General features: G+C 38.4%; 1 protein-coding gene across 1 annotated transcript in view; it reads right to left on the reverse strand.

The window, feature by feature from the left end:
• Positions 1–21,957, reverse strand: part of MME (membrane metalloendopeptidase) — a 93,877-nt gene that overhangs the window by 16,103 nt on the left and 55,817 nt on the right. The window contains exon 16 of the mRNA XM_044915127.1: positions 4,661–4,719. Coding sequence (XP_044771062.1) covers positions 4,661–4,719 — 59 coding nt within the window. The remainder of the gene's footprint in view (positions 1–4,660; positions 4,720–21,957) is intronic.

Here is a 21,957-nt window from a genome sequence, read left to right on the forward strand (position 1 = left end):
ACAGCATCTTCTTCCTGGCCTTTGGCTCCATGGTCCTCTTCTACTTCATCTCCCTCATGCTCTCTCCTCCCCTCATAATGCTCATAACTTAGCAATTTCATCTTTCATGTTTTAAAATTCTAGTATCTATTGAATTATGTTCTGTAATAAAAAAAAAAAAATCTTTAGCATCAACACCTATTGCATATAAAGCCCTAAGGGATCACTATGTGGGACTCCAAGAACACAAGAGAAGAGCCCTGACCTTAAGAAATCTAAGATCTAGTTCACATAGTAGCAAATGTTGTTTCTTTATCTTTCAGGTGGGGAGAATATGGCTGAGCCTTGCATGGATTTCAAAGATAAATATTAGAGGTTTACAGAAGAGACTTTAAAAATATGCTGGACAATTTAAGTGCTCTTCAGAACTTAAAAAAAAATCTGGGAAGTTGCCATAACATCCAAATGACAAAATAATTAGAAAATAAATACTGCTGTCCTTGGAGGATTCTGATGAAAGTTATACCTCACATGTAGCTGCCTGAGTTATCAACAGTGCCAAGAAATTATTTTTAGCTTAAAGTATTAAAATTATGTGCAGTACTTTATTAACTTAAAGTGAATACTATCTCCCACACTATGTACTTTGATTAAAATCCACTCTTTATATAAAATGTTCTTGTGAAACATGCTATCAGGACTAAACATTAACTGTAAAGATCCTGCAGCTTTAATCATATCCTGATATGTCATTCTTCAGGCAAGTGATAAGACTTTTTTGGCTCATATTAAACACTAGTCTTCAAGTTCAGCTTTGCAAATTATGATTTCTCCTTTTACACTGTCAGCTAAATCTCAGTGATGAGGATTTTCCCCATTAGCCTATTGCCGTTACTAGTAGACTTCATAACTGTTGATAACAACCAACTGCTTAGTTGTACATTTTTTATGTTCACGATTGTCAACAAGTTAGTTAATTAAATAAGTCATTGGTCCATGAAACAAAAAATTATGTTTCTTCCTATCTCCCATGCCCTCACTTCCCTGGTTTAGTTTTTTAAGGCTGCAAACAATTCAATTTTAGAATCTTTGATATAAAGTTAGATGACATCAGGTAAAATCAATTTTGGGTGGAAAAAGTTAAATATTATTTTTTACATTAAATGGATATCAATATGTTTGGAAACATTTGCTCTTGATTTTCAAGTCTGAAAATAAGATTCCTAAGAACAAGTAAAGTAATTTTACAAAATTTAATTATTTCAAGGTAGTCATACACCACCCAGGCTGAATACACTAAATAATCCATAGAAGGTTTCTGAAGCTCTATGGAGCAAATGTATGGGGAATAAGAGACAGTGAATTAAACACTTTCGGTATGCCTTCCTGTCTGGGAAATTGATTTTTTTTTTTTAAATTGATGTGAAGTGGCAGGGGTGCATAAAATTTAGAATATAGTCTATCTGTGTGAGTTATAACAAAAAATGGTTGGAATTGAATTAAAAAGAAGAAATTATTAATATGATTAACTCCTTATATGATAATAAAACAAGTTCTTTTTTGCCAAAACATAGAAAGGCCAATCCCATGAGAAATTGCATGTGATCTAATTTAAGGTATTTGTGTGAGGATGGAAGGGTCACTTGTGAGACATATGTTATTGTTTTTTTAAAGATTTTATTTATTTATTTGAGAGAGAGAGCACAAGCTGGGGGAGAGGCAGAGGGAGAAGTACACTCCTCACCAAGCAGGGAGCCTGATTCGGGGCTCGATCCCTGGACTCCGGGATCACGATCCAAGCCAAAGGCAGATGCTTAACCGACCGAGCCACCCAGGCATCCCGAGACATATGCTATTCTATACCAATTCTAATTCTATAATGCATGATATCAAAATTAAAAGTTGTATGTATGTAAACAGACACACACACACACACACACACACGCACAGCCACAAATTCACTTTTTTTTTTTGAAGGATTTCCTTCTTTTCTAAATTAAAAAAAATTTTTTTAATTGACATATAATGTATTATTTGTTTCAGGGGTACAGGTCTGTGATTCATCAGTCTTACACAATTCACAGCGCTCACCATAGCACACACACTCCCCAATGTCTATCACCCAGACACCCCATCCCTCCCACCCCCCACCACTCCAGCAACCCTCAGTTTGTTTCCTGAGATTAAGAAGAAAGATGGAGGTCTGGATCTTCAATTATTTTTAGTTAAGACAATCTCCACTTTGAAGATTTAAAAGAATTATCAAAGAGAAAATGTACACATGTCAAAGATTTCTCCTCTTGCATGACACTTTCCCTTCTTCTGAACTGCTGTTATTAGCAGATAAGCATATGAAAAGACATTAACAATTTTTCAGATTTCGAATTTCTATCTAATGAATTTATTTGAGAATTTAATGAATTTATTTGAGAGTCTTTAAAAGGTCTTTCTTATTAAGAACGCTTATTGCAGCCAATTCTTGATTATTCAGAGGATAACTATCTATTTTGTGAAATGTTGGGCCACTTTTACCTTCTTTTTCCTTTTGCCATGTGCTTCTTTGGTTTGAGGGTATTAAGTTCAAACTGAGAACATTCCCTGGTCTTCTCTAATCAGGCAATCTCTGAGGTGAACCAATTTTGAGCTGGCTCTTGGGATATGGGGTAATTCAGAGCCAAGCAAGGTACTGTCTTGATCTAAACTGTGTGGATCTGCTCTACAGAGGGGCTGAAGAGATGAACATGCCAGGGTGGTCCTACTGAGGGTCTGTATGGGTCTTCTTGTTGGAATGAATCAGCGTCAGGTCTTATAGGATCCAGGGTCCTTCCTGAGCTGGATTAAAATGAAGCTATATCCCTTAGTCTATCCTAATACAGAACAAAGGCCAGGCTGTCTCACTTTGCCTTGAAATTCCATTAAAAGGTCATTATCCTGTTTAAGTTCAAGTCCAGAATGAACTAGATCTTACACTGACAGAACTACTGAATATCAAAAAGAAGTCTTCAAAGTGGGGGCACCTAGGTGGCTCGGTCGTTTAAGCCTCAGACTCTTGATTTCGGCTCAGGTCATGATCTCAGGGTCATGAGATCAAGCCCCGCTGTGCTGGGTGTGGAGCCTGCTTAAGATTCTTTCTGTCCCTGCCCCCCACTCTCTGCCTCCCACCCCCATACACATGTGTGAACATGCATGCTCTCTCTCTCTTTCTCAAAGAACAAAACAAAAAACAAAGGTAAGCCTCTGCAGAGAGAAAGATGCTTCTAAGAAAGGGTCTGAATGGTTTCTGGGAATACATTGCAAAAGAGACTGCATGGGTTCTGAGTTGATCATTAAACAGGTGCTGGTCTGAGTTTAGGTAATCATTGCACTAGCTAGGAAATGTATTGGCCTAGACTTTGAGCTAATTGGTTTTGACAGGTGCACATGCCTTCCTTATTATTTATACGTTATATAAATAAACTTTTCTGATTATTTTATATAATTCATTTTCATGTCACGAACCAAAATAAATTCCAGATGGATTAAAGATTTACTCCAAAAATAAAGACCATAAAAATACTAGAAGAAAATGTAGGTAGTTTCTTACTTTAACTCTTCCTAGGTTTAAAAGCAATGGGGAAAGCTATAATCAAACTTTAAAATAAAATAAAGGTCATAATTTCTTTTAAAATTTGTATGAAAAATCTAGCAGGATTTTTCATCATTTCTAATCTAATCTAATTAGTAACAGAATTCATGAAAAATGAGGTTCAGGGCAGACTCTGAGATGTTTGTTTTAGAATAATGCTGAAATTATCTTCCCTTTTGATTCCTGACTGCACTTAGAAATGAAGGGCTGAACTAGGTGCACCTGGAGAAGCTGACTGTAGTGTTTTTAGTATACCCTCGGTAGTACTGAATCTGTTGGGTGCCTTTCCACATATTTAAAATCCTTGGGAAAAAATGGGTCTAGCTATGTAATACTTAAGAAAGAATTTAAAGATCTCAAGGTCTTCCCAGGAAGAGAATCAATATATCTTTGTTATAGTAAGCCATTTAGTTATTCATTATATCATTCACTCATGTATTAATTTCTACAGATTCCTATAGTATTACTATTAGTGAGCATTTATTTATTTATTTATTTTGATTAAAAGTAGTTAAGTAAATGCAATCTCACACGGTTCAACCTAATATAACCAACTTTTCAACTTTCTGAGACCTTCTGGAGTTGTCTAGAAAAATGGGTGATACAGATCAGGACCATCTCCACCAGAGCCAGCTTACAGAATTGGCAGGAGAACTGGATCTCTGCAAAGCTGGTTCTTGGAACCTTAAACCCCTTTAAGATTCTGATGCTTAGGGAGTCCTAAAGTCAATATAACTTAATGGAATTATAAGAGATGTTTAAAAAGTATTTAGAAATAAAATAAAAGCACTTAGACATAAGATAAACCACTTAGCCACAAATGAGAACATTGCAAAAGAAAGAAAATCACTTAATGTAATTTATACTAACTTAAAATTTGCTATTATAGTGAAAAGAGGTACATGGATGCATTTACTTTCAAGGAGTATATTCAATAAATCAATAACTCAGCCTCAGCTGTGCTTTTATGGGGAGTGCTATAAATTGGACATGCAATGCACTACCAGTTGGTAACAACAGAGGCATATTAAAGAATTATTTACGAATAGGCCTTACCTATCTGATTTCTGCCTGAAGAATAAAATGCATTGACTACAGCTGCTCCGCTTATCCACCTATGGAAAACATAAGAACTTGTTACAAATTATACTATTAGTGTCTGATTCAATCTGCTCACCACAATAAAAGCATTATTGCTATTCCAAGATGAATCTTAACTTTGTTTTTGAAATAGGATCAACAAATTAATACTAGCTCACTAGGTGAGACATCTCATTTGAAAGTATTTCTACTTCTTGAAAAATCAGAATATATCCAGGTCTGCAATCCGTTACCTCACTTGTAGGAATTTTTGTGGAGGCATCTCATAGTACAAAACCCATTCAGATGTATCTTTTTGGAAATTGCAAATGGATTGACATTATATTGAAATATCTTTACCCTTATGTTCCTAATACTAGGTAAGTATACCAACAATTCTGGAGCAGTTGACAGAATATTGAAATTCAAGCTGTTAAAACTTCAGATTCAAGTATAAATTTTTCTTAATTTCCTAGTTTATTTTGACACTGAGATATCCCCTTGTCAGGTAGTTAGTTTCAGGTAATCTGCCTCTGATTACTGCCATCTTAAATTATTTTTTTTAAATGCAGCATTCCAGCTAATTGAGCAAAGGTATACACTTGTATGATAACTGCAAAATGAAATCCAGGTGGTTCATAAGTAGATTTGTCTGTCTGTCTGGGGGTGCCAACATTCCCATATCTTTCTGCTCAGATGTTGTGACGATGGCATAACAATAGGCATTGTCAGAATATTACTCAGCCTTACAGAAGAATGAGATCATACCACTTGTGACAACATGGATGAACCTAGAGAGTATTATGCTAAGTGAAAGATGTCAAGCAGAGAAAAGCAAATACCACATGATTTCACTTATATGTGGAATCTAAAAAACAAAACAAATGAACAAACAAAAAGCAAAAACAGACCCATAAATACAGAGAACCAACTGGCGATTGCCAGAGAGGAGGGGTGTGGGGGCATGAGCAAAATGGGGGAAGGGGAGTGGGAGGTACAGACTTCCAGTTACGGAATGAATAAGTCACAGGGATGAAACGTACAGCATAGGGAATACAGTCAGTGGTATTGTAATAGGGTTGTATGATGACAGATGGTAGCTACACTTGCAGTGAGCATAGCATAATGCATAGAGTTGCAGAATCATTGTGTTGTACATCTGAAATTAATGTAACATAGTATGTCAACCACACTTCAATAAAATAAAAAACAAAATCATTGTTAAGCACCTTTTTGCAACAGGAGTAATATCCCCATCTTAATAGACCATTACATATATCTCTATACAGTCAATGAAAAATGGACAATTCTTGACTTCAGATAACCTCTTAAATGTCAGCACACATGCATACACTTAAGACAATCTTATATTATTAGCTAATGGGTTCTTTGTAGTTATACCACTTTCAGGACAACAATTAATGGGCAATTATTATCCTACTCATGGAAGGAGTTTACAGTAATCAGTACAATGAGATTAAATCAGAACTGTTTCCAGACCCTGCTTTGCAAGGTAAGCAGTACAAAGTCAGCTGCCCATGTCAGCATTTTAGCTACAATTTCAGTAACTATTGTGGGATGTCAGATGGGAGTCTTATTTTGATCTCTCAAAAAGAACTGAGAGAGGGCCATATATAACAACTGTCTGATAAATTCTAATTAAGTATGGGCTTTATCTCCAATAACATGATGAAGACATTCATATAAAAAATTGGGGAATTAAAAAAAATCCAGATAACATTTCTGTGAATTTTTCTTCAGAAAGAAAATAAGTTTGAAGACAGAGGGGAGATGGTTGATCAATGTGTTTCTTTAGTTTGACGTCACTGTCATTTTAAAAAGAGAAAAATGTTTTCAAACAGGATGGTGTGACTGATACATCAGTTTGTCCCAACTTCATCACAGCTGAGTCATCCGTATCTTAATTTCTTGCAGGTTGAGGATTACAAGCATATAATTGTATTTATTTTAATTCAACTGTACTCGATTTCCACATGATTTGTGACGACTCACAACAAAAACATGCAAACCCGGGGATGGTAAGACTAAAATCAAGAGATCAGGAACTATACAGAACAAGTAGATTTTGTTTGCGTGACCAAAAAGCATTACAAAAGGAAATACTTATATAAGTAAAAATCCTGATCAGGAAAAATGATTTATCAGGACTATGTCTACCTATATTCACATAGTTATTATGACTTAGGTTCAAGTATGGTTCTAAGTTGTCTGGCAGGAGGGACAAAATGGAATATGTGCTCATGCTCTCTGTGAGGAGAAACAGCATTCCTTACAGTGACTCTTTAGAAAGGTATTTCTGATGTGTCCTCAACATTTTGATAGCAAATATGGCAGCAGATTTTATGCATAAATAGCTTAAAATTATTAATTTTAATTGTTATAAAATTGATTTAACATGTTTCCAGATCTCAGTTGTTTTAAGGTTCAGTTTCTCAATTATGAACTGATTTAGTAACAGTATACTCTGCATGGACTTTTACAGCTAATCACAAATAATAGGCAAACTGGTTCTGAACTCAGGCACATGCTAAAAAGGAAAGACAGTGCACCAATCCAAAATGTTTTCTTAAAATAGAGTACAGAGGGAAGGAGTTAGATTTATGAAACTAATGTTTCACACAACAACAGCACTCAAAAGCAGGGCATAGATGAAGTTTATACACCCTTCTCATGTTTATTCCTTTTGTAAAAATAAATGTCATACCTTTGTTTTAGTGCTTTTCTGCTCTTCTCCTATATTACTGTGAGGGGTTTAAGATTGCATTTTGATTCATGTTTATAACTTTCCAGGACGGAGTGTTTTACATATTAAAATGTCCACGGTGAATTATACTTTCAAGAAAATACGAAGCTATTTATGACCACAGAACTCTCAAATAAAATTAGAATTATGGTGGTTAGTTCACGGAGCACTGGTGTGTAGTGTTTGCCTTTTCTTCCTTGAGAACTTTCATGATGCATCATCAGACCACCCCTGGGTGATTACCTGGATTCAAAAGCACAGAGCATACTGTTCCTGGGAATGACAGGAACCTACAGTACTGTGATCGGACCATTACATCTTTTTTTTTTTTAAGATTTATTTATTTATTTGAGAGAGAGAGAGAGAGAGTGCGCATGTGTGTGAGTGAGGGGCGGGGCAGAGGGACAGGGAGAGAATCCTTAAGCAGACTCCCTGCTGATCGGGGAGCCAGGACGCGGGGCTCCATCCCAGGACCCTGAGATCATGACCTGAGCTAAAACCAAGAGTCAGCCACTTAACAGACTGATCCACCCAGGCACCCCTGGATCATTACATCTTAAATAAAATGATAACAGCTCGAGGTTCAATGTCTAATACGTCTGGCCAGTCACGAAATATCTCATTATGTTAAAGTAAAAGCTAAATTAGGGCAAAGAAAATATTTTTCAAGTTAAATCGTGATGTAACAGAAACTATAAGTTATTCTAATTTGGATGTAGCCTCAAAGTTTCGGGAAAAGCTTCCATTTATGGGACACATAAATTTGATGCTGAATAGCAGCACAGAAAAGAGAAAATGCACAACAGAAGAGAAATGGAGGTGATTCTCGCCCTAAAATACTGGAGAGTGCAAGTTACCTGAGAATACCTTTCAAGTCCAGACTGGAGGCCAGACACTAGCAGCCTCCTGGAGTAGGTATTAGACCCAAGAGATGAAGTAGGACCCTGTTCTTTGATTTTTCTTCCAGCCTCCCATGGTCTCTGTGTGTAGGGGTTTGGGTGTGTGTGGTATTCAGTGAGGAATCGGAAAGCAAGAAAGAGGAAAACTTTATTTTTAATTTTGGAGCCATAATTTTGTCAGGTGAACTGATTCTTGTTTGGGGGCATTCAACAGAACAAAGAAGGGCCCCTATAAGTAGCATGGCCCTCAAAGCTGAGCTAACAGTGTGGATGGGAAATACAACTGAAATACACTTGAGAGGGGGACCAGGTGTTTCTCTTCTATCTCTTATTACCCTGAAGAAGCCAGGCGGTGAGGAAATGAAAGCACAAAGACATCATTTTTATAGCAAGGAAGAAAGGCAGAAGTCGACAGCCTGATCCTGCAGCCTTTTGGATGTAATAAACCCACTGGATTGCAAAAGCACCTAGAGTAAAACGCCTCTTTCACCCACTCATGTGTAACTTTCAAACTTAAAACAACAAAATTGTTAATGCCCCTTTCCCTGAAAGTGTTCAGTTTCCCAGCATCTAGTGGTCCCAGAGCAACTCCTTTAAAATCAGCAGAACAAAACAATGGTTTTCTCTATTTTCCTCAAGTACTGGTGGAAAGGAGAATTCTCATTTTGCAACTGCAATAACCACTGTAACCCTTTACATTTATTCATATTCTCTCACCAAGCCTTCAGAGTTTCCTAGATACCATCCATCTTTCAAACCAGTCATGGAAGACAGATGACACCTCCAGTTTTCAGGTATAGAAACTAAGGCACAGCATGCTTTTCTGTCTTTTTCCTCATACACTTACACACGAAGTGATACAATTCAGAAAGGCATATGTAAACTAAGGGGAAAGGGGAGCCTCTCATCTTCCATTCCAGCTCAGTACGATGATGAATGCCATTTCCTTGCCAAACTCTTTAAAAATATAAGTGCTCATTTTTGTTTACTTATCTTCAATATACAAAACTCACTTTTATTTATATACACTGGCAATGAACAATCCAAAAAGGAATTAAGAAAACAATTCCATCTACAGTACTACCAAGAAGAATAAAACATTTAGGCATAAATTTAACAAAAGAAGTGTAAGATGTGTATGCTGAAAAGCTACAAAACACCATTGAAAGAAATTCAGACTTGGATCAGAAAAGTTAATTTTTTTTAAATTGAGGTGTAATTAACATATAACATTATATTAGTTTCAGGTATATAATATAATGCTTCGATATTTGTATACACTGCAAAATGACCATCACAATAGATCCAGTTGCCAGTCATTATACAAAGTTATGAACATTTTTTTTTCCTTTTTCTTGTAATGACTTTTACTCTCTTGGCAACTTTCAAATATACACTACACATCATTGACTATAATCAGCATGCTGTACATTACATCCCTATGACTAATTATTTTATAACTAGAAGTCTGTACCTCTTGATCCCCTTTACCTCTAGTACCCACCCCCAAGCCACCCTCTGCCACCCTGGCAAGCACCATTCTGTTTTATGTATCTATGAGTTTTGTTTGTTCATTTGTTTTTTAGGTTCCACGTATAAGGGAAATCATACAGTATTTGTTTTTCTCTGTCTGCCTCATTTCCCTTAGCATAATACCATCAAATTCCATCCACATTGTCAGAAATGGCAAGATCTCGCTTTTTTATGGCTGAGTAGTATTCCATTGTGTATATGCATGTGTGTGTGTGTGTATGATGTATATGTATAAATATATATATATATATATGCACATATATATATATCACATCTTCTGTATCCATTCATCCATCAGTGGACACTTAGGTTGTTTCCATATCTTAGCTATTGTAAATAATGCTGCAATAGATATAAGGAGAGCATATATCTTTCTAAATTAGTGTTATTATTTTCTTTGAATAAATACCAAGAGTTGGAATTGCTGGATCATATGGTAGAGTTCCATGTGTACTTTTAGGAAATGCTATACTGTTTTCCATAGTGGCTGCACAAATTTATATTTTCACTAATAGTGCACAAGAGTTCTCGTGACAACACTTATTTTTTCTTTTTGGCAATCGTCATTCTAATAGGTGGAGGTAGTATCTCATTGTGATTGATTTGCATTTCCCTGATTAGTAACATTAAGCATCACTTCATGTGCCTGTTAGCCATCTTGTAGGTCTTCTTTGGAAAAATGTTTATTCAGATCCTCTGCCCATTTTTTAATTGGATTGTGGTATATACATACACACACACACACACGTGTGTGTGTGTGTGTGTGTATGTATTTTGGATATTAACCTCTTATTGTATATATGATTTGCAAATATAGTCCCCCATTCAGTAGGTGACTTTTTGTTGAGTTAATGGTTTCCTTTGCAGAAGCTTTTAATTTGATGTAGTCCCACTGTTTATTTTTGCTTTTGTTGTCTTTGCTTTTGGAGTCAGATCCAAGAAAATCATTCCCAAGACCAATGGCAAGGAGCTTACTGCCTAGGTTTTCTTCTAGGAATTTTAAGTGTTTCAGGTCCTACATTCAAGTCTTTAATCTATTTTGAGGTAATTTTTGTGTATGGTATATTTCTCTAGTTTTATTCTTTTGCATGTGGCCATTCAGTTTTCCCAACACAATTTATTGAAGAGATTATCCTTCCCAGTATATTCTTGCCTCTTCTGTCATATATTAACTACCATATATGTGTGGATTTATTTCTGGGCTCCCTGTTGTTCCATTGATCTATGTATCTGTTCTTGGGCCAATACCATACTTTTTTTTTTTATTACTATACCTTTGTAATATAGTTAGATATTAGGGAGCATGATGCCTCCAGCTTTTATCTTCTCTCTCAAGATTGCTTTGGTGATTTGGGATCTTTTGTGTTTTCTATACCAACTTTAGGATCTTGTTCTGTTTCTGTGAAAAATAGCTTTGGAATTTTGATAAGGATTGCATTGAACCTGTAGATTGCTTTGGTAATATGGACATCTTAACATTATTAATTCTTCCAATCCAGGAGTATGGAATATCCTTCCATTTATTTGTGTCTTCTTCAACTTCTGTCATCCATGTTTTTTTGGTGTACAGGTCTTTCACCTCCATTTCTCTCCTGAGTTTGGTGACATCTTTAAGACCATTACTTTTAACTCCTTATCAGATAAGTTAGTTATCTCCATTTCACTATAATTTTTTTCCTGAGGTTTTAACTTGTTCTTTCATTTGGAACATATTCCTCTGATTTCTCACTTTGTTTGACTCTTGCTTGTTTCTATGTATTAGGCAAAAAACTGTTGAAGGAGTGGTCTTGTGTAGGAGAGGAACCTTATCTTTCAACTTTGCCCTAGGTCTTTGTTGCCTCTCAAGCTTTGCGATTGTCAAAGCAACTTGATTTGTTTGTCATAGGTCCCAGTTGTTGATGGTGTGCCAAGACTTGTCAGTGCTCCAAAGGGCAGAATCTCATTTAGTACACAGTTTCAGGTTGATTGGAAGGCCCTCAGGCAGCAATATCTGAAGCGTGCAAGTATATACAGTTTTGAGGGACTACAATCATAAACGCTGCTGGCCTCCAGATCAAGTGATCTGCAAGTGTCTCTGGGTTATAGTTATAAAAATTGGTACTTCAGAAGAGTGTATAAGCTCCTTTTTGGGAGGTACTGGGGAGATGTAGTGAGGCCGAGGGAGAGCACACAGATGGTGTCCCCCAGCCTACATTCTCTGAGAGCACCTCCATAGTCTCTAGATTTGTGGCAAACTTGAAATCTGCCCCTCAGACTGAAGCTCCATGACAAGTAAATAGGTCTTTTTACAGAAATACTGGAGGTGTGTTTCAATCTGCTGTCTGTGTAGTGCCCTGGGGGTGCCTGCCTGCCAAAAACCATCTCTCAAATTGTTACAGTCCTATGGAATCCAGGAACACAAGCCCCTTGGCCACCAGAGCCAGTTAATTAAGGAACACCTCTGTGTTTCCTGCGTGCACTCACTGGTTTCAGCAAGGCAGCAGAATAGCACAGAGTGAGGCACTCTTGCATATGCTATCAAGGTAGAGAGAGCAAAACTAGTACCCACCCCCACCTCTGTCCCCACAGAGTCCCAACAGGCCAATGCCCTCTGACAGATGTGTTAAGATTAGCAAATGAATTTCCTTCACATATAGTCTAGGCCCTTTTCAAACTGCTACTTTTGTACTGGTCTCTGGAGTGAATTGAGTCTGCAGGTGAGCCCTTTAAGAGAGTTATCTCCATTCCCTCCACCCCTTTGCATCTCTTGGATTTGAATCCCATTAGTTTTCACAGGCAACATCTCTCCATTGCAGGTCTCATGGGTTGGGGTGCCTGAGGTGGGGAACAAACTCCTCACTCCTCAGGAGGAAGCTCTGAATTTATGAAATCCCTCCTGATTGTGGGTCACCGTACCAGGGATGGGTTTCTGGCAAGACCACCTATCTGCCTCTCCACCCATCTCAATTTGGGCCTTTTACTGTTTGTCATGAAGAAACTATCCAGCTAGTTTCCAGGTCTTCATCAGAGGGAATTGTTCTATATATAGCTGTAGATTCAGTGTGTCCATGAAAGGAGGTGAGTTCAGGATCTTCCTATGCCTCCATCTTGGACTGCCCCTTTGAAAGTGCTCCTTTTAAAATTGCCTCACAAAAGAGCCTAGATGTCCATCAACAGATGAATGGATAAAGAAAATGTGGTATATGTACACAATGGAATATTATGCAACCATCAAAAATGAAATCTTGCCATTTGCAATGACATGGATGGAACTAGAGGGTATTATGCTAAGCGAAATAAGTCAATCAGAGAAAGACAATTATCATATGATCTCACTGATATGAGGAATTTGAGAAACAAGAGAAAGGACCATAGGGGAAGGGAGGGAAAAATGAAACAAGACAAAACCAGAGAGGGAGACAAACCATAAGAGACTCTTAATCTCAGGAAACAAACTGAGGGTTGCTGAAGTACAGGGGGGTGGGAGGGTTGGGGTGGCTGGGTGACGGACACTGGGGAGGGTATGTACTATGGTGAGCGCTGTTAATTGTGTAAGACTGATGAATCAAAGACCTGTACCCCTGAAACAAATAATACATTATATGTTAATAAATAAATAAATAATAAAATTGCCTCACACTTACGTTTCCCCCTTACCCTAATACGCTTCAGTATGCAATGCCTACACTACATGAAGTCTTTCTAGAAGACCCATCATGACCAGACTAAAACAACAGCTACTATTTAATGAGCACCTAAGTTATATGACAAGCACATTATATGATATATAATACAACAACCCGATAAGGCAAAAATAGACGTTATTTTCCTCAGTTTATAAAGGAATCACTGATGCTCAGAGATATTATGCAGGTTGTCGAAATTTACACAGTAAGTGTCAGAGCAAGAATCTTAACCCAGGGCCACCCACTCTAATTCCCACGTTCCACCATCCTCCCATCCCTAACCTGACTGCAAAGCACAATCTCTTTCCACTGTTCTGTAAAAGGGCAGTATTTTTTACCCAAAGGTAAAAGCACAGTAGGACCAAAGAGTCCCATTAAACTATTCATTGTTGTTGCATAACAGTTGTTAACATAACTGAAGTACTCTGACTCCTATTCTGACATGACAATGGGAGAATCCACTTCTCTTTCAACCAAACGCAACAAAAATCACTAACCTGGTTTTCTTCCTAGAAGTCAACCAATTGCATATGGTTCTAAGTTTGGCAACAAGGCACAATCTTGTACATTTATATGCACGGATGTATGGCACCTTCACTTGTGTGATATACCAAATTCAGAGAAATTCCCAAACTTGGAAATATATGAGTGGGTGGATCACTTCTGTCAGAATTTTCTTTTTTTTTTTTTAAAGATTTTATTTATTTATTTGACAGAGAGAGACACAGCGAGAGAAGGAACACAAGCAGGGAGAGTGGGAGAGGGAGAAGCAGGCTTCCCACTGCGCAGGGAGAGCGATGCAGTGCTCGATCCCAGGACCATGTGACAACGACCCGAGCCGAAGGCAGATGCTTAACGACTGAGCCACCCAGGCACCCCTGTCAGAATTTTCTTTTGGTGACTTTTTTCCTGATTTAGAATAATCTTGGGATCTTTCAGGAAAGAACTGAAACTTCTTCCATCCCATATAACCCTTAGCAATGATATAACTTGACATTATTGTCTGTCTAGCTCATTAGACAGTAAGTTCATGAAGGCAGTGATGTTCTTTTTTTTAAAATTATAGTAAGAACACGTACCAGAAGGTCTATCTTTTTAACACATCTTACCACACTGAAGTATACATTATTGTAAACTGTAGATACAATGCTGTACAGAAGGTCTCTAGAGGTTATTGATCTTGCTTCACTTAAACTTTATACCTGCTGATTAGTAACTGCTCTCTCCTCCAGTCCCTGGTAATCACAATTCCATTCTTTTATTTTATGAATTTGGCTATTTTAGATACCTCATATAAGTGGAATCATGCAGTATTTGTTTTTCTCTGTCTGGCTTATTTCACTTGGCATAATGTCCTCATGTTCATCCATGTTGTTGTATATTGCAGAATCTCCTTCTCTTTAAAAGCTAAATGGTATCCCATTGTTCGCATATACCACCTTTTCTTTATTCATTCATCTGTCAATGGAAACAAGTTGTTTCCACATCTTAGCTGTTATGAATGGTGTAATAAACATAGGAGGGCAAATATCCCTTAGAGATCCTGATTTCAATTCTTTTGGATATATATTTAGAAGGGGGCTTGCTGGGTCATACAGTAGTTCTATTCTAATTTTTTGAGGAAACTCCATACTGTTTTCCATAGCCACTGCACCATTTTGCATTCTTACCAACGGTGTGCAAGGGCTCCAATTTCTCCACATCCTTTACCAATACTTGTCTCTTTTGTTTGTTTTATCATGATCATACTGACAGCAGTGATGTGTTAGCTCACTGTGATTTTGACCTGCCTTTCCCTGATGAGTAGTGATGTTGAGCATCTTTTCATGTGTCTGTTGGCCATTTGTATGTCTTCTCTGGAGAAATGTCTATTCAAGGCCTTAGCCCATTTTTAAATTGGCTTATTGCTTTTTTCGTTATTGAGTTTTAGAAGTTCCCTATATGTTTTGGAGATTAACATCTTACCAGAAATATGATTTGCCCTATTTTCTCCCACTTCATAGGTTGCTTTTTCATTCTGTTCATTATTTCCTTTGCTGTGCAGAAACGCTTTGGTTTGATATAGTCTCACTTGTTTATTTCATGCTGTGTTCTCAATTGTATCTCTAGGGCTTAGAACAGTGTTGGGAACATGAGAGGCACTCAGTGGGTCCTCCAAGAGAGATGACCCTCTCATCCTGGGAAGGCACTAGGCCGAGGTGAAGCACTGCTGCTATGCAGGCTGTAGAGAGCCATGGCCACCAAGAACCATGCACCAACTGAACATCATCCCCTCAAGATGGTGCCCTAGTGTAAAGGTTCCAGAATTCTTTTGCAAAATTCTCCTAGTTTAAAACTTCAATGTTTAAATTATTTAATTGCCCTATTTCCCCTTCCCCTATAAAAACAAAACCAAACCAAACGTTCCTTGGATGCTAATTTAAAAAGCAGAAATGGGGGCACCTGGGTGGCTCAGTTGGTTAAGCGTCTGCCTTCGGCTCAGGTCATGATCCCAGAGTCCTGGGATTGAGACCCGCATCGGGCTCCCTGCTCAGTGGGGAGTCTCCTTTTCCCTCTCCCCCAGCTCATGCTCTCTTTCTCTCTCAAATAAATAAATAAATAAATAAATAAAATCTTTACAAAAAAAAAAGCAGAAATGTTTTACCCCTATCACGATGATCACTATGTACAGAATGGTTGAATCACTATATTGTACAACCTGAAACGAATATAACACTATATGTTAACTATACTGGAATTAAAACAAAAAAACCTAATTTAAAAAAAAAAGCAGGATTGTTTTTACTGCTAAAATGTGTTTTGCTTATGGTCCCAAAACACACTGTAAAAGCACAAAGCCCGTCAGTTTAATGGGAGCATAAAAGATTGGAAATCTAAAATTTTAATCTATTACAACATGTGTAGAACATGAGCATTCCAGGGCTGATACTGCCATGGGGAAGTAGAATGATTTGTCCAAGTTTGCTCTAGCTGTTATTCTGTCTTTCTGGCTCAGTAATACTTGATGAGCCAAATAATCTTTTTTGTAAATCTTCCCCACATATCTATGCTCATGGAGATTCATTTGTGTCTCAAGTCTCCAGCACTCTGCATACCCACCCTGGACAGTTCCTATCAACGCCACCTCTGTACCACCTCATTTACCCAGATATAATTTCCATAATATATATAATGCCCACATACATAATATAATAGCCCTCCATACTGTTTTTCTTTGGATAACCAAGTTCACTGATACAGGACTTCATGAGAAAGAAGACTGACTCTAGAAATAATACAGTGAAGGGGAAGCATCAGAAGGGATATTTTTTTGGTATTATTTATTTATTTATTTGTTTATTTTTTTAAAGATTTTATTTATTTGTGAGAGAGAGAGAGAGCACAAGCAGGGGGAGTGGCAGGCAGAGGGAGAAGAAACAGGCTCTGCATTGAGCAGGGAGTCTGACGTGGGACTCGATCCCAGGACCCCGGGATCATGACCTGAGCCGAAGGCAGACGCTTAACTGACTGAGCCACCCAGGCGCCCCCAGAAGGGATATTTTATAAAGAAGTGAGGTACTTCTCTACCTCTGGAAGGTATGTTCCTTTTCTCTCGAGTCACTTGATGTGTAGAAGCCAAGGAGGAAAACTGTTTGGCTCTTATCAACCTTCACAGTTAGGGCCATAAAATTTTAATGCTGGAAAGAACCTTTGAGATGTTATACAGTCTAAATCAACCCGCTCATGTTATAAATAAGGAAACTACATGACTTTTAAAAGGCCACAGGTAGTAAATGGCAGCACCAGGACACTGAGTGGCAAAACTACAGTGTCACTTCACCGGGTGCCAACCTCCTTGTCGCTTTTGGTGGTGTCGGCCTTTCAGGAAAAACCACGGAGAGCCCCCGCTGTTGGGCTGCCAGCCTCGGGGGGCAGCTGCTTGTTTGGGGGACTGCTGCCACCCAATTAGCTCAGATCAGAAAAACCAGCAGGCTTGAAGAAATAAAGGGGAAGACAAATGAACCAACCATTCTGTTTTGTTTTAATTCTAGAGGCTCCTCTGGTCTCATCCATATTAATTTAAATGTTGACATGTTGGGGCGCCTGGGTGGCTCAGTCGGTTAAGCATCTGCCTTCGGCTCAGGTCCTTGCTCAGCGGGGAGTCTGCTTCTCTCTCTCCCTGTACCCCCTCCCCCTCAGCTCCTGCTCTGTCTCTCGCTTTCTCACTCTCTCAAATAAATAAATAAAATCTTAAAAATAAATAAATAAATAAATGCTGACATGTCGCTTCCAGAGAATGTTTCACTAGTAAGTAAAGGTTTAACTGTCGTTTTAAAAAATGTGCTGTCCTAGGGATGCCTGGGTGGCTCAGTCAGTTAAGCGTCTGCCTTTGGCTCAGGTCATGATCCCAGGGTCCTGGGACCGAGTCCCCCATTGGGCTCCTTGCTCAGCCAGGAGTCTGCTTCTCCCTCTGCTTGTGCTCTCTCTCTGTCTCAAATAAAGATAAAATCTTAAAAAAAAAAAAAAAAAGATGCTGTCCTAGCACTTTGTTTCTTTGTTAATAGCACCAACCAAATTCTGCCTTTTATCAGATTTAATTGTTACTTGCTTCTTGCCCTAGATGGTGAGCTCCTGGATGTAGGGCCACATTTTATTCCTCTGCATCCTTTACAGTGCTTAGCATAGCCGCTCAATAAAATGCTTATTGAACTGGTTCCTGTCAATGTCTCTTTTTATTTTGATGCATAACAGTGGGAAAGATAGAGCAATGAAATAAGTCTTTGTAGTTTACGGTAAGTAACTCCGTGGCTCAGTGGTCATGATTTACAAACACTGCCACATCACAATGATATCACAGAAAGTTCTGTCCCAGAAAACGAACAGAATAACATCAAGTCCAAAAAACAAGAGGGGCGCCTGGGTGGCTCAGCCGTTAAGCGTCTGCCTTCGGCTCAGGTCATGCTCCCAGGGTCCTGGGATCGAGCCCCGCATCGGGCTCCCTGCTCAGCGGGAAGCCTGCTTCTCCCTCTCCCACTCCCCCTCCTTGTGTTCCCTCTCTCGCTGTATCTCTCTCTGTCAAATAAATAAAAATCTTAAAAAAATAATAATAATAAAATAAAAAACAAGAAAAGGAATTCTTTTTTTGTTATTATTCTTGTGCATTTTTTTCTTTTTAGAGTTTTGTTTATTCTATTGACTCTAAGTGAATAATCATGTTACTGGAAGTAAATCATTATAGATCATATCTAAGTAATTTTGCCAATGGATATTATATTCTCAATTTAGCACTATTATTATCTGATAATATGACATATTTGAAATTCTTTACAAACTGGCACCAAAAACCCAGAGAACATAATGTTTGAGATAACTGTGGAAACACTAGGCACTCAGAAACCGCAAGAACCAAGCTTTTTAAATTTAAATCCCTGCCCTTTGCAGTTGTCAGCTGCTCAAATGGGCAGGAGGCCGTTTTAGTGAAATGATTAAATCAGGTATATCACATACAGACTTCCTGACTTTCTTAATTTTTTGAATCTCTTAAACAAGGAGAATAGCAGAGAGCTGTTGCATAACTTCACCAACCATGATGGCGAGATGGCGGGAGGTGATAATCTTTACCTTAGCAGCCAAGTCAACTTCATTAGCATGATCACAAACTGGCTATTGTAACATTTTTGAACCCCGTGAACACTGAGGAAGGGTCTACATTCCGTTCATCAGTGTTCAAGCTCTGGTGACACAAATACATGGTTTTCTGCTTTTAACAAGGGCTAGCGCAGGCACAAGGTGAAGAGAAAAATGCAATGGGGTGTCATGAATGAGGAAGTAACATTCCAGTTGAGTCCAACAATGTATAGGTTTCTGTTAGATGAACAAGAGCAGAAAGGGTGGTCTGAGGGAAGGGACAAGGAGGAAGAACAGATGGAGCAATCACTTAAAATAATTCCTATGGCTGGAGCTTTGGGTAACGGTGGGGGTGGGGATAGGGTGAAGCTAAGGGAATTCTGGAGAGCTCGTGGGAGGAATGCAGAGCTTTGTACCTATTTCATGGGGCAGGCAACATGGATATCCTGAAAGGTTTTCATCAGGATATAACAAGACTCAATCTGTGTCTTTAAAACAAATCTCTAGGCTTGACACAGGACCAGAGCATGTGAACACATCTAGATCTCAGGATGTCAGGCGCAGGGGACCTTCCTAAAGGAAAGCACCAGAAGCATTCCCAAAGGAAACGAACAATGTTCACTGAGTAATAACTGGCAGATCTGGAATTCTTGTTCAGCAAGAACCCCTGCCCCGCTCCCAGCCTTCAGAAAGATCTGAAGTTACATCCCACGGCACCGCAGGTTTGGTTCAAGACTCATAGAGCAAAACTCAAGAAAGTCAAACAACAGCGATTAGCTGGGGTGGAAGTCAAGACCAGCTCTTCCAAGAGAAACATGGATGCACCTCCAGCACCCCCTGATGGTGCCTACCCTGCTTCCCTGGTTTATACAGATCACCCGATACCTTCCTTCCAACTCAGCACATGCTCCAATTTTAAGGCTCTCCCAGACCATTCTGTTGGCCACACAATAGTCCATTTTGGCTACTGCCAAGATCCTAACATTTACTCCCTTTGTCCATTATGGAATCTCAAATTCTTTCCATAAGCATCACTGCTAATTCTTTTGGTTCTTCATCTCCACAAAGAACTTAACAAGAGAAGCTAGACACAAAAGGTCAGATATTATAACGATTTGCAATGATTCCCATACAAGAGACAGATACAAGATCTGCACAACATGGATGCATTTCAAAAATATCTCCGTGGAAGAAAAAAGACACAGAAGTGCCCATGTGGTGAAATTGAGTGGAAAGAGGTGCTAAACAAACATTGGGATGGGGATGTTTCATGTTGTAATTAGGATGGCAGTAACCTGGATGTATAAATTCATCCAAAGACACAGAACTGTAACTCTATTATTATGCACACCACAAAAAACAATCATGTGACAGGATGGAGGTGTTAGCTAATGTCACGGCAGTAATCATTTTGCAATATATAAATGTATCAAATCAACACATTGTACACCTTAAACTTGCACAGTGTTGTGTGACAGCTGTATCTCATTAAAGCTGGAGAAAAAAATTTTAAATTATATCTCAATAAATATATATAATGGGACTACTAAAAAAATAAATAAAAATAAAAAATAAAAAAATCTCTAGGGCCATAGTATAGAGAATAAGCTGAAGGAAAGATGACTGGTGATAAGATTAGGAAAAAATTTGTAATAACTCTGGTGAACAATGAGACATGTCTAAATTTAGTCAGTGACCATGGAGATGATAAGCTGCAGATCCCCTCACAATACCTATATAATATTTAATTAGCAGCTGGTGGGCATAAACTTTTTTTTGTGAATGGGGATTTGAAGTAGATATCACTGTCAAATGTCAGAGATGAGAGAGAGGGATCAGTCTAGAATGATGAGTTCCTGATTTCGGTCTTGATAGCAATAAGATGAAAGTTGATGAAAATATGGGGAAATATGAGGATATAGGGAGAAAGATGATCAATTTTTGCCCAAAATGGCAAATGCTGTGTTTGTAGCGTCAATGGAACACCTACATAGAGGTGTTTCATAGGTAGCTAGACATTTGGGTTTGAAGCTCTGCAAAGAATCTGGGCCAGGTGCAAATATTCAGTGGTCATAACGATGGTAGAAGATGCCAAGAAGCACACGAGTTTGCTCAGTGAGGAAAAAAAAAGGTCCAGAAGTTTATTATTTGGATAATTGACTGAATTAAATTAAATTAATTGCTGTCTTGAAAATTTAATACATCATTTCTCTACAATACCCTACAGTGCAAGCCCTACATAATCAATAGTTTTTCTCATCTCTGTCCCCTCAGTTGTGGGTATGGACACCTCTTTCTCCTGCAAGACCGTGGCAGTGAGGACCTGAGCATCTGAAAATGTAATTCTCTGAGAGGTAACTACAAACAACGAGAACAAAGTAGACATAGTAGATGTTTTCTGCCTGGACAGACACAGTGAGGATTTGAACTTGGTGCTACATAAAAAAGTAAGGAAAACATAGTGACTTTCTTACTATTAACCAGGTACAAAATGGGTCCAAAACCATCAATCACTACAAGAAACCTCAAAAAATACAAGGAACTGTACAGTCCTAATGATTTGATGTGGTAATTGTCAAAAGTGCTTGCAACATTTGGGAAAACAAAAAATAAATTTTAGGGGTGCCTGGGTGGCTCAGTCAGTTAAGCCTCTGCCTTTGGCTCAGGTCATGATCCCAGAGTCCTGGGATCGAGTCCCGCATTGGGCTTCTTGCTCAGTAGGGAGCCTGCTTCTCCCTCTGCCTGCCATTCCCCCTGTTTGTGCTCGCTCTCTCTGTCAAATAAATAAATAAAATCTTTAAAATA

The sequence above is a fragment of the Neomonachus schauinslandi genome, chromosome 1 (genome assembly GCF_002201575.2).
Source record: "Neomonachus schauinslandi chromosome 1, ASM220157v2, whole genome shotgun sequence".
NCBI lineage: Eukaryota > Metazoa > Chordata > Mammalia > Carnivora > Phocidae > Neomonachus > Neomonachus schauinslandi.